Source organism: Carya illinoinensis, chromosome 6 (genome assembly GCF_018687715.1).
Source record: "Carya illinoinensis cultivar Pawnee chromosome 6, C.illinoinensisPawnee_v1, whole genome shotgun sequence".
NCBI classification, from domain to species: domain Eukaryota; kingdom Viridiplantae; phylum Streptophyta; class Magnoliopsida; order Fagales; family Juglandaceae; genus Carya; species Carya illinoinensis.
Genome location: NC_056757.1, coordinates 3,808,520 through 3,822,435, shown reverse-complemented (window position 1 = coordinate 3,822,435; position 13,916 = coordinate 3,808,520). Strand labels below are relative to the sequence as shown.

The following is a 13,916-nucleotide window of genomic DNA, read 5'->3' as shown; positions in this document are numbered from 1 at the left end:
AAGAAAATCAAATCATCTAGATAAAATTAGCAAGAAGTGCTTGTGATGAGAGAGAGAGAGAGAGAGAGAGAGAGAGAGAGAGAGAGAGAGTATTTAATATTTAACATTCCCCTCAAGACAATACATTTTCAATTTCTATATGATAAAGAAGAAAGCTGAAAATAAATATAAGGAACAAAAATCCACCAACCTTCAAATATTGGGGGGATCAAACCAGCCGACCTTATAATGTTGGGAATGCTCACCAGTTTTGGGGTACAAGTGTAACAAGTAAAATTCACCATTTTATGCATGTTGCTTTAAAAAACCATGTATAAGTGGCATCGCCTCCGAAAGTATTTACTTACATGCGGAGATAAAACCATGGGGAAAGACAGATGCCCTCACTCGTTTGAAGCTGAACAGTAAGAACTGGAATCAATCTTAATTACTCTGGTATTATAGGATCCACAAGACCCACACTTGTGGTGTAGCCAGTGGAAGGGTGCTGTCCCCTTCTTATCACAGTCATTGCACAGAATATCCTGTAATACCAAGATTGGTCGCCATAACATTCAGTAAACAATGATATCTTGATAAGGTTACCAAAGAATTTGAAGGAAAAAAGAAGTCTGAATGTTTTACCTGGCAGTGATCCCTATATTCGACAGGGAGTTCCTCGGAAGCCAATAAAGCATCAAGCATGCCGAAGTAAACCTGATGACACAAAAATAAAAATGAAAACACATGTAGCTGCGCATACACATGTAATTAGAATCACATAAATTTTAGTATATATTCTTTCTAATCTTCTATCTGCAGATGATATGGTTACCGTCAATCCACCATACAATCCTAACAAATTAGTCTTGACTCAAATTTATAATGTGCCCAGCCCAGAAAGCAGAAGTCTTAAGTTTTTTATGTTTAGCTGAATGTTGCGTTATAACTACCAAAGTGAAACACGCGCACACACTTCGATGCAAAACCCTGCATTCTTCACTTCTAACGAAGTACGAATATTGATGGTACTTGCTAATCAATCAGCTTCACTCCTACGCCCATCATATGTGTATCATCCAGACATTAGCATATAAAGTCAACACCAAGCATAGATCTTTTTTAATACTTTCTTTTTTATATAGGTAATCAAGAATTTTATTCATAAGAACAGGCGGCAAGCCCAAGTATCTTTTTGAAAGGTTAAAGCATCCCCCTTAAGCTTTTGTTCTTATCCTGATGTCCATTTACAAGCACTTGAACACTGGTTGGAAGTTAGCCCATAAGCAAAAGTCATACAGTTGTGAGAGACATAAAATCCCAAAATACCAATAAGATGAGGACTTTTTATTAAATTCTATAACAAAAACTCCAAGCCTGTACACCATTAAGATCAAATCATTCTAATTTTAAGTACAAAAATAAAAAAAGGAAATAGCAAGTTGATAATGCGTTGCCCAAAAGGTATCATCAATGAATCTTCCATTATTGGAACAATAGACTATTAGTGTTAAAAATAGTTCACTTACCGCCAGATCTCCCAAAGATTTGCTACAAATTGGGCAAACATAGTGGCTGCAAGTGTATGCCTAGCATAATGAATGAGGAAGTGGAATATAACATTAAGCACTGACAAAATTGTTTTCCTTATATAGACACCAAAAGTTGGTGCAAAATTTCAGTACAGGAACCAAAGCTGAGAATGGAATAAAATATAGACCTGGAAGCAAGCTGAATGCATAAAATGGCCACATGGGAGTGCTCTGACGCTTGCACTTGATGTGAACATAAAATCACAGCAAATAGGACAGTTGGTTTCCAAACCTTTCTCCCAGCACTTGTGATCCACTAAATTTCTTCCCAGGCAACAATTGCATGTCATGCAATGAAAGATGTCAATACCAAGCCCCTTCCCAAGACGGCATAAATTGCAGAAAGGGCAATGATATACTGTCCTAAAATAACAATATAGGGAAAAATAAGAAATTCACTTCAGAAAATCTTCTTTTTTGATTAAAAACAATTGAATCTGAGCACTAGACTTTTTTTATGAGTTAAGTTTACTACTTAGGCTCATAAAAAAAAATTGAGTGCTTACATTCAGTGCTGAACTGAACTGAACCAACATTTATCATATTCATACGGCCTAAATGGTAGTCTGTTACCATATTTATCGAAAAAGTAGTTCTGTTACCGTGGAAACTATAACACCAAAACTTATCAAAAAGTAAATGGACTGCATTCAGTTGTAACACGTATCCACACATATTTATCAAAAAAAAACCCTCAAATCTGCAATCAATCAAAATTACGCATACACAAAGACAATGATTTAACAAGAAGGAAAAAAATGATAAAGATGCACTCTATATTTGGACAATATATAATTTCAACTCAAAACCCACAGGTCTGCCCTACCCCACCTGCAAAAAATAATAAATGAAAACAGAATCCCTCAAAGACCTCAATTCCACTCCAAAAAATTAGCATTCTGCCAAAGCATCTAACCAACTCAAAAACTGATTTCATTAATGATAATTAGGGAGGAAAAAGTTGCAACAAAAAATGACCTTTCATCATCAAAAAATTTGCAAATACTGCAATAGTACTTTGCCATTGAGAGTCCACCACAGGAAGGAGTTGAGCAAACTGGTCCAACATCCTGAATTTTCAAGCACTGCATACACATCATTTCAGCTGTAGCCTTCCTGCAAATGAATTCATATTAAAAAAAATAAAACATCACATATAGGATTCCAGTGATAACCAATCAGAATAAATAGGTGCAAACTTACCGATCCATCGAATGGTCACTGACTTTGTCATGGCAGAACCTGCAGGTAAATAACTTGCCACAGCAAGCAGCACGAAGTTTGCAATTTCTTTTGTAATGCTCACACCCATATAACTGTTTCTCTGGATCGCAATATGACGGAGCACAATCAAGTATATCTCTTGAATTTGAGCTTTCACCTTCTGCTTCCTGAAGTAACTTCTGCTGAGATGCTATCCACCGACTACCATAACCCAGTAATATATATTAGAACATGAAAAAGCATATTAATATAAATAGTTGGATGTAAGTTTGGGTCACAGCATAAACTGACCTGGTCATAAGATTTTGAGTAAGATATGCTTTTCTTCTCGGATCAAGAGTTGGATCCCGAGAAACTCTTCTTATTTCAGATTCAAGCTCATTTTGATTCATCCTAAATATATCTTTCCATCCAGGCTTGAAAGTGAGATCACTGTGATCCAAGCTTTCATATGCATCAGTGCCTAATATAGTAAATTTTGAACTCATAAGAAGGAATTCTAACAAAGTGAAACCTAAAGCACACTTAGATTTTATAATGGCACCTCTAGAGATGATAAGACCATAAAATAAAATCACAAAAGCATAACTAACAAAAACACTGCACAAACCTAGTGAAATGCTACTCCTGGATGTTGTTGTATGTGGAAATGCAGCAGAAGTTTCTTCCCACCATTCGTTAAGCCACTCACTGAACATTGTATTTTTAGTTGCATGCTTCCACGTGTCCATCATTTTACTTTGCTCCTCCTGAGTAAGAGCAGATGTAACCCACGGCAACATTGACTGAAGGACCTCTGCACCTGTAGTACCGATTATTCTACCCACAATTTTGTCCTGTTCTTCAACTGAAAAATGTCTGTCAAACAGTGGCCACAATTCAAGTTCTTCACGGAAAACATGTTGATCCAATGTCACTCTGATGGATTTGCACATGCCCTGAAGCTTAGTGGAGAGCTCATCATACTTTCTCATAATATTATTGTGATCAGAAGGGATAAAGTTATTTCCAGCTAAATGATCCTCTAAGTTTTTACCATTCACGTGCTCATGTAGTTGAGTAAGCTCAGAAAGCGCAGAAGAAATATCCTCAAATAGTTTCTCTTCCTGTTTGTGGTCAAGAGTATATGAGTGGCTCACATTATGAAGAGCCTCTTTAGATTCTAGTGCTGGAAATACTATATCATCCTCTGCATTACTATGAGCTCTATATAAACCCCATAAAAAAAGAAATCTGCCAGTGAACTGCCTGAGAAAGGTCTCATTACAATCATTAAGCTTTCCAGATTCAACATCCAAATACTCCAAGTCTTTGCGAATGGCTTTATGAAATTTAAATATGTTATCAATGGGTCGCATTGCAGATCCAGCATTGGCAGAGGCTACATCTGTTTCCCATTTAAAAAGACTTGAGTTTAGAGAAGGAGCAGGACTAAAAGAAAGGGAGCGTAGAGACTTTCCTACAGCTAAAGAGATCACTCCTAGATTTTTGTCATTCACTCCTAACCCAGGGACACAGAAAGACTGATTGCTACAAGATAATTCATTGCTTGCAGTTCCTGAAAAGTGACAAGCATCACTGCCTTCCCCTGGTATTGTTTTTACATATTTGACTGACCCTATATTTTCATCTTCTTCTTGAATGATTGGAGATTTTTGCTCGGCAGAAGACAAAGAGGCACATGCACAAAGTGGTTCCTTAACATATTCTTCTATTCCTGTCACTAACCCAGCTGAGCCACAACCAATTGTACTTGAAGACAAGCACATATTTCTTGAACGACCTTTACATGCCCAGCCTGAGAAAAGTGTGACCAGCGCAGAATTGGATGCTGGAGCTGCATCAGACAACAACTCTACGAGTTAGGAACCAGTAACAAGGAGACTACATAATTTGTCCAGAACCCATCCATATCATCGAAAAAGAAAATTTTGAGAATGGCTATTGAACCTGCTATATACATGTTATGAAGAAGAGACCTAGCTGCTTCATCACCAACTGATCCTACCAGCCATGGTAGGACGCACTCAATCAATTTCAAGGGCATCACACATAAGCTCTTATACAGAAGTTCTCGCTGTTTTTTGTCACTAAAATGCTTTCGAGCGAGTGGAAGAACCTGCAAAGTACTTGTTAGATGACTTTTAACACAGCTAGGACGCTTGACCAAGTATTTTAAGCTTTCAATGCTGATAAAAGTGCATCAAATCGTAGGCACAATGCGCATAAATATTTCAGAACACGGTTTAACTGAATGTACCCTTCCCATGGGCTCAGCTCATAGCCATTCATGGAACAGAACTCACCTGAACTTCCTCTTCATGGAAGTGCTTCTGTATGGTGTCCATTATTTGATCAGCATGTGAGCACAGCTTTGTGCAAAATTCAGCAGAAGTTGAATTGGCTTCTGCACTTTGGATGCTTTCAATCAGCCCCCTAAGCTTGTCAAATTGAACTTTTTGTTCTGCATGCTCCTCAGCAAAAGAGAGTTTTGCATCTACAGCAGGGAATATAACTTTGTCCTCAGCAATGCTACAGACAGAGAGCAAGAGAAGCACATTTAATGAAATGCACGCACTCATTACATATCCAACAAGAAAGCGTATGTAATTGTTATGTGACCCTCCACTACAAATTAGTATTGCTTTCTTTATCCAAGGTTTGATGAGAAAAAAAAAAAAAAAAAAAAACTTCAAAAGAACCCAAGAATCCATGAAGGCAGAAAGTTAAAACATAAAACCTCATCATATTCAGAAACTCTTGAGTACTAAATCAAGCACCTTGAGGGAGTTCTGCCCCTGAATGGTGAAAAGTAACCCAAAAGAGCTCATTTCTTAGTCTCTAACAATGTCATGTATTTATGAATCATTCATTCTAATCTTTCTTTCTTTTTTCTTTTTTCTTTTTTCTTCTTCTCCTTTTTTTTTTTTTTTTTTTTTTTGGCATTTCCAGTTGCCGTTTTGGTGGCAACTGGTGTCCCTCACTGCTTGAAGTCTTCCATACTTGGAAAAGATCTTTGAAGAATAAAAACAGGTTTAAGACTTCCACTAGGCCATGCTACCAAGGACTGCCACATCGAAATTCCTAGTCCTTGTCCATAAGGGCTCATTAAATACAGCACTATTGAAAGTTTATATTCAGGCCTTGGGGACTCATATGTTCCAGTAATTAAAAATAAGAGCACCGCATAAAACCAAACCTGTGAAAGATGCAGACTTCTGCAATGAATTGCAGCCTCTTGTTGAATGCAAGCAGATCAGAAAATTTTCCAGATATTTGGATCGTCCTAGCCACCTTAGCTATATCATTCAACTCTCTTTTTATTGCATTATGCCAAAGCAATATTTCATCTATAGGATGAGACATACTGGGTTTTGTATGATCAAGATTTAGCTGCATATACTTCCTTTTACTGGTGTTTAAAGATTTACATGCACCGTGCCCTTGTTCAGTTTGACTGATAAAGGTGCTAGTCCTGGAATCTTGACATCTGACCTTAAGATCATCTTTGCAACTTTTACGCATTTCAGAGACAGTTTCCCCTTCAATCCAGGCAAATACAACCTTCACTTTAGACAAGATAAAGTTAGCATACTATTTTCATAAAAACCATTCAAAATGAAATACCACCAATAGGAGCCCTCACCTGCTGAAGAAGCTTCTCTTCTGGGATTATCTCACACAAACACTTGCGCATATCCTGACGTTCATCAGATGATATAGAGGAAGAAAGCCATGGCAGAAATTCTGCCATCATGTTCACAGGAATGCTACAAAGAAACTGCCACACCAAATTGGCCTGCTCTTCAATTGAAAAGTTCTCAATGAGCAAGGGGAAAACCTGCCAAACAAAACAAATGGTGATGTCCAAACTTATTTATGACTCAGCATGCAAAACTCTACATAAATGACTGGAAAAGTTTGAAGGTTGTATACGAACAGACTCAGTAGCATGTGTTGTGCAATAAAGAGCAACACACCATCCCAAAGACTTTTTGTAATATGCAGAGAGCTCATTATCATCGACTGTCAAGTCCATCGAGAGCAATACATAATCATCACATGCAGAGAAGTTGGAAGGAGTTAACCACCACTAATTTTGAATTTTCTTCAACTTACATTGCATTTAGAGATAAGAGGAAAAGAAAGGGGAAAGACTTCACTCTAGGTGATTTGGATGGACATGGAATGAAACATGGAAAGGAGAAGGGATCCTTTAACAACTCTCTTCCCCACCATACTTTTTCATCCAAATGTAGACAGAAGTAGATGGAAACAAATGATGTTAAGATAGATTCCAAAAACAAGTGCAAAATTCTGTCTTAGCATGCAAGTAGTGATGAGTACTAACCTTGGGCAAGAAGCCTTAAGAAAAAAAGTAGGCCATAGTTCAATAGCTTATTGTTAGGTTCCAGAATCATTCATATGTTGTAAAAGAAAAAATTGCAGCAGGCATCTGCGCATGAAAATCACAGGTGCCTGATACACATTATAGACATGTTTGGGATATATTACATCATGTTCAGAAGAAAGAAACTGTTGAAACAAGAGAAGAAGAGGACTCTCTCTTTATATATATATTTTTTTATTAAGTAAGAAGATATTTTATTGATATTGAAATAGGCATAGCCCAAGTACATAGGAAGTAAGATATTTTATTGATATTTAAATAGGCATAGCCCAAGTACATAGGAAGTATACAAAGCCTCTATCTTTATATATGTGATGAATCCAGTACGCATGATTGATTGTATATTTTCAAATTTATAGTTTAACATTCATCAAATCCAACAGAGCACATCCTAGACTACAATGATAATGAAGCAAAGCTGTCATTAGAAAAATGAGATAATAAATACCTGCGCCTCTTCCTTGGACATATGCTGGTTAATTGATGTTTGAAGAGCTCCAGTACAAGAGGCTAACTCCCTTCTATAGCTTTCTTCACTTTGCATATTTGACTCCAGTAGAGAAAACAACTGATCAAAAAGAACAATTTCTCCCTCATGTTCTAGGGAATAAGTTCGGGCAATATTCTTCACACGGTTATCTAGAGCTGGAAAGATGACCTACAATTTCAGATCTATAAAAGATATAATAATATCTTAAGAGATGTAAGGCATCTGAAAATAAAAAACATTGCAAAGGTGAACCAAGAGCTGCCCAATACAATCACATGTAAGGTGCGTCAACATGCATACAACAAAATGGAATTATCCAATTACAAAGCCTTAAACCATGTGAAAAAATAATCTATTGAGGTGACTGCAATTCTTAAAGCTTGGACATTCATTCCATGGTCAACAGTTAGGCCAAGATTGGGAAATTTTTTATTATAGATGTTTATTGGGAGACCTATGGATAAATTATATAATAGAATTATATAAAACTAAGACCAGAATCTGTTTGCCAAAACACTACGAATACCAAGACTTGGGTTCAGTGTCCACCTACATGAAGCTGTTCTCAAAACACCTCATACAATGGGTAAAAAAAGCACATTTACTAAATTAAAGAAAAATTAGGAATGTGATTCCAGAAAAAAGTATCAAACCTCATTGGTGTAACCCATAATGCAAACCAAATGGCCAGAGTCAAATAAACTCCATGCAAAATGAGAAAAAGTGTAAATTTATTGTTGAACACCCGTTCTCTCAAACCTTTGTTGAACCAAATTGGTGGGAGCAACATGTAATTTGTTCAAAGGCAACACCTTTCTTTACTTGTACTTGCAACTTGTTCTAAAGGAGCAAAATGAACCAACAAACTTTGGTAGACATGTACACCGTTAGAAATGAGGGACAACTGATGGTCCCAAATATAAAAAGAAAGTCGAATTTAAAACCAAACATATTTTCTTCCAAGCAAAACCCTGTAGCACGGTTTGAAATTAGTGATATCAATGGTCCTAAATATAACAAGAAAGTTGAATCTTCCATGCGATTATATGTTAATAAATGAGAGAAATATAAGCAAACATATTTTCTTCCAATCAAAGCTTACTTTCTTATCCAGCAGATTGCATACCAAGAGGCATAGCTTACAATTAGATAGTAGTTATTACCAAGACCATCTTTGGAAATCCAAAGATAGTAATTTATTGACCCAGCCACGTAGTAGTCTGGTATCCTCTCCCTTCTTAGTGAGGATGCTACACCCACAAATTTATATGGAGACACGAATGAACATAAATGAACGCAACTTCTATCCTTTTACATGCACAGCTCACATTCCACAAAAACGAATTAAGAAAATGAGAAGAGAATGGAGCCGCCAACAAGATCAATCAAAGCCTTCAGTTCGATGATAATTTTACCACTACGAAACAAGTAAATTTTTGATACCATAGCTTTGATACTCATCAAATTTGTAAATTAACTGAATAAATTATGCACGTAGAAAACCATAAATGAAATAAAATTGGATAATCGCAACGCCTAAACCCTCAAAACTGAGCAAACGTGAAAACAAAAATAAGCAAAGATACGGGGGAGAACATGTATCTGAAAGACTTCCAATCTGAAACAATAGCAACATGCAGACCTCGTCCTCCGCATTGCAGTGGTGCTTGTAAATGCCTCGGAGAAAATGGTACCGCTCCGACAACGGCTTGATATCGCCGCCGCCGGTAGCGAAAACCACGGCAGCACGATGGAGCCCCTCGAGCTCAGAGCGGATGGCCTTGTGGAAGAACAAGAATATTAGGATCGGGGGCTTGAGTTCCGGGTTGTTCTTCACCCATGCCTTGGACGTTGAAGGGTCGATGGGGTTCACTGGGCCCGACATTACAGCCACGGCTCCACCTCCGTCTCGGTGCTGGAGACCTGGAAATGGCGTCGCCATTTTTTGTTTCGTTACAGATATCGGATTCAGGTTCTCAAAATCCTAAAGTTCTTTCCGACTTAGCTAGATTTCTCGCCCCTCTCCCTCTCCCTCTTTAGCCATGAACCTATTGTAGTCTCCCCCGCTTCGTTTCTTCGTATTATCAATTATGTACTGCTCAAGCCTCAAGTTCAACGAGAACGGGGAAGCCACAAACGGAAGTTTCCACATATTGTAATATCGGGGCAGGTAAAAGTTGAAACTTTTACTTTAATATTGTTGGCCCACGTGGCATTGATGCCACGGTTTCAATACTGCTTTCACATTGATTTTAATTAAGAAGTCATTTTTATTTTACTAATCATCTTTTCAAAACACTATATTTCACAAAAATAATTTTTTTTTTTAATTTACTGAAGTGATTGAATAAAATAATTATTTTATTTTAAAAAATAATATAATTAATTATATTAATAGAATACATAAAAGTAAATGTAAATGTACATCAATTTTTTTTTTATTAAAATGTGTGTGAAGGTCAAAATGTAATTGTATACGTGAAACGGCGACGTGCATAAAAGTCATTAAGGTAAATAATTAAATACTATTATTCTCTCCTAAAAGACTGGACTTTCTCGGATGGTGACACGTAAGGATGAAAACCAAGACGTTGGACCGGCAGCAAGAACGTGACACGTGTGTGTTTGGCACGTGCCGCATGAACTGAACTTCGCTACGATCGTTTTGGGAGTCGCTTTGTCCACGTAAGTATCCACTGCATGAGGTAGATAAGATTCTAAAGCTATGGCATGTAGTATGTACTTACTTCGTCCGACTTTGATGAAAGCGACTGGAGAGAGTGTCTTTTTCGGTCATTTTAAATTAAAATTTTATTATAAAATATGAAATTAGGATCTCGGATGGTAAAATACCGACAATGATTTATATAATTTTAAAATATATAAATCAAACACATCTTTATAAAAATAAATTAAATAAATTTAAAATTAACATAAAAAAATATACCTTTGGTCCAATTATTTCACGCACATTAACAATATATTTAGCATTATTAAAAAAATTATTCGGATTTATTTTACGCTGACATGGCACGAATTAGAGTTAGGATATAGATTTGATATTAAAATTAACGCTGCTGAGTAGAGTATAGGACTTAGGAGACGCAAGGAAACACGCGAAATGCAGGTGCAGAGTGCGTGGGAAACGTTGGGTGGCAAGTGAGGGGCTCGTGGCATGACAAGTGGGAATCTGTCTCCTCGGCTAGAATGAAGATCCCAATGCTTTAAGGCTTTTGTTTAACTGTCATTATCAGCTCATTGCATCCTGATATTAAGGTGGACGGGTTTGTCCCAACGTTAAAGGGTCACGTTTCTTGACTTTGCATGCATACTCTTGTATTATTATTGGAATTAAAATTCTATATTAAGTATCTCACTTTTATCCTTTAATAAATATAATGTGTGACATATTTATTATTAAATAATTTTTTTATTATTTAATGACGATAAATATATTACATCTTATATAATGAGTTGAAAATAAAATAAATGTGTAGTGTATATGAAAAAAGTTACAGATTAACCATATCAAATCCTAAAATACACACCTGAAATGGATTTCCCTTAATGTTGATCGTTTCTTTTTTTTCCCGAGAGTTCTCTCTCTGTACTCTATTACCATCTCTCAAAAGCCAGCTTTCTTTATTAACAAGTTGCCTTCTTATTCTGTATATAGTTTAACATTGTATATCTCTCTCTTTGAATCAAAAGCCATGCTTATGAGGAGCTCCTCCACACTGACCTTAAACTCATGGATACCTCACACCAAGGATTCTTCCCAAGAGCTTGAACCAATTCTCCATCTTTGAAGAATCAGATCAATTTACTTGACAACATCTTTTCATCATTTCCCCATCGAGGACTCGACCAAAAAACTAACCCAAGCCTTGATAGAAAACCGACTTTCAATCCCCACTGAAGCCTAGAAAGGGGAACTCCATATCTCACTCCCATAAAAAACAACCAAAAATCACCATTAAAGAAAGTGAAGAAGAGGAACAAGAGTTAAAGTCAAACACTTTAGCCAAGTGAAGAAGAGAAGTTACCCCTATCAAGCTAAGTGACTCTTCTGGTAATTTTCACAAACAAGTGAAGGATACTCTGGACAATACCGAAGTAACGTAATGGTTGAAAGGTCCTTATTCTCACTTGTACATCAGCATCACAGAGTCTTCTAGAATACAATAGCAGAGAAAATTGTTAACCACTTTCTCTCAAGTTATTTGTAATAATTCTTCATTTCTTTATTAGTCATTTTTCGTGTATAAATAGCACTCAGTATCAATCAATGAAATCAGGAAAGTTTTTCATATCCTTCTATTCCATTCTGTTATCATGGTATCATGAGCCGTGTAAGGACTCACGTCCAAACTTCATCCATGGCTTCTCCTGCACATTCCTCTTCCTCACGCACCCGTTCCTCATTTTCCCACATCATAACCACAAAATTAACCAATGATAATTTCCTTCTTTGGAAAGTGCAAATTTTCGCCTATCTCCGTAGTCAAGGTCTTTTTGGTCATGTTGATGGTTCTCTCCCCTCCCCTCCTCAATTTCTCATTGACTCTTCAACCTCTCAGCCAAAAACTAACCCTGACTTTCTCACCTGGCAGCGCACCGATCAACTTGTTCTTAGCCTCCTATTTTCCTCTGTCTTAGACTCTATTCTTGGTCATGTGCTTTCTTCGACTACTGCATATTCTCTTTGGGCATCACTTTCCTCTATGTTTGATTCTCAATCTCACGCTAAAGAGTTCCAAATTCGTTTTCAACTCACAAATCTTTCAAAAGGTGATCAAACGATTTCGGATTATTTTGGGAAGGTACGTTCCCTTGTTGATTCACTGGTCTCGACTGGTAATACTCTTCCTGATAAGGAAATTGTCACTTACCTTTTAAATGGGTTAGGACGCACTTATGAGACTTTTATCACCTCAGTTACTACATGGAATGTTCCTCTTTCCTCCCATGAATTATTTCAACTCTTATTTATTCATGAAAGTCGAGCTTCTCACCAAAATAGGAGTACTATCTCCTCTGAGCATTATGTTAACTTCAGTGTTTCGGGACAACAAGATCACCGTGGCCGTGGTCATGGCTGTCAAGGCAGAGGACGTGGTCGTTCCTGGAATAATTTTCGTGGTGGACATTCTAATCCTTCCCAATCCAGCTACAACAACCAGCGGCCTACTTGTCAAGTTTGCAACAAGACGGGCCATATTGCTCTCCAATGCAGATGTCGTTTTGATCACGCATACCAGTACGAGGCCCCTTCATCCTTCTCGCACTTTACACTGCTCCAAGCTCCACCTCTGACGCTTCTTGGTACCCTGACTTTGGTGCTACACATCATCTTACAAATGAGCTGAGTAATCTGAACATCTCTTCAGCACCTTATACTGGTAGTGACTCAATACGCGTGGGTGATGGAACTAGTATCCCGATTCAAAATTTTGGTGACTCCTATCTCTCAACTCATAATTCTTCTTTTCATCTTAAGAATCTCTTACATGTTCCTGCTATCACCAAGAATCTTGTGTCAGTTCTTCGATTTTGTATCGATAATTGCTATTATTTTGAATTTCATTCCACTCACTTTTATGTGAAGGACAAACAGACGGGGAAGGTGCTCCTCACGGGGCCCACGCATAATGGACTTTACATTTTTCCTTCCATCTCTCGGCCTGCTTCCATTCCATCTAGTTACCTTGGTAAAAGAACAACTCCGGGCCAATGGCATAAGAGACTTGGCTATCCTTCCTTGCAACTTGTTTCTCGTATCTTACAATAATATTGTCTACCTACTTTATCTAATGATTATGCTTTCTTTTGCAATGAATGTCCATTAGCAAAAGCTCACCAATTACCCTTTAGTGCTTCACGAACGGTTTATACCAAGCCCCTTCAACTGTTATGTGCTGATGTTTGGGGCCCTGTGCCTCATACATCTAGACTTGGTTTCAAATATTATGCGTTGAACAACTTACCAGATATATATGGATATTCCCTATCAAATTAAAATCTGATGTTGCTCAAATTTTCACTACATTTCTACCTTATCTTGAATGATTGTTTAATACTAAACTTTTAACACTTCAAACTGATGGAGGTGGGGAATTCAAACCCGTCACTCAAATCTGTAACAAGTTTGGTATAACACATCGTCTCTCTTGCCCTCATACGCATCAACAAAATGGAATGATTGAATGTAAGCATCATC

The 13,916-nt window shown here is 37.2% G+C and overlaps 1 protein-coding gene across 4 annotated transcripts; it reads right to left on the bottom strand.

The window, feature by feature from the left end:
- Nucleotides 1-92: 92 nt before the first annotated feature.
- LOC122313447 (zinc finger protein BRUTUS-like) lies at nt 93-9,835 on the bottom strand. 4 transcript variants are annotated; one of them, XM_043128463.1, is made up of 14 exons: nt 9,339-9,833; nt 7,655-7,864; nt 6,442-6,636; nt 5,995-6,359; nt 5,102-5,327; nt 4,746-4,914; nt 3,406-4,632; nt 3,087-3,258; nt 2,775-2,996; nt 2,550-2,687; nt 1,700-1,934; nt 1,509-1,568; nt 625-696; nt 93-524 (listed from the first exon to the last, which is right to left on the bottom strand). In XM_043128463.1, the coding sequence occupies exons 1-14, from the start codon at nt 9,636-9,638 to the stop codon at nt 384-386; spliced, it is 3,732 nt and encodes a 1,243-aa protein (XP_042984397.1). In that variant the 5' UTR covers nt 9,639-9,833; the 3' UTR covers nt 93-383. The 4 variants fall into 4 exon arrangements, with proteins under 4 accessions (XP_042984397.1, XP_042984398.1, XP_042984400.1 ...); XM_043128464.1 differs by having other exon boundaries at nt 7,655-7,878; nt 9,339-9,449; XM_043128466.1 differs by lacking the exons at nt 7,655-7,864; nt 9,339-9,833 and having other exon boundaries at nt 5,995-6,364; nt 6,442-6,581.
- Nucleotides 9,836-13,916: the final 4,081 nt, after the last annotated feature.

Coding starts and splice junctions, on each gene's coding strand:
- LOC122313447 (XM_043128463.1), bottom strand. CDS start 9,638: ATGGCGACGCCATTTCCAGGTCTCCAGCACCGAGACGGAGGTGGAGCC. Junction 4,915..5,101: donor TCCATGAAGAGGAAGTTCAG/GTGAGTTCTGTT, acceptor AGTACTTTGCAG/GTTCTTCCACTCGCTCGAAA. Junction 697..1,508: donor AATCTTTGGGAGATCTGGCG/GTAAGTGAACTA, acceptor TTGTGTCATCAG/GTTTACTTCGGCATGCTTGA.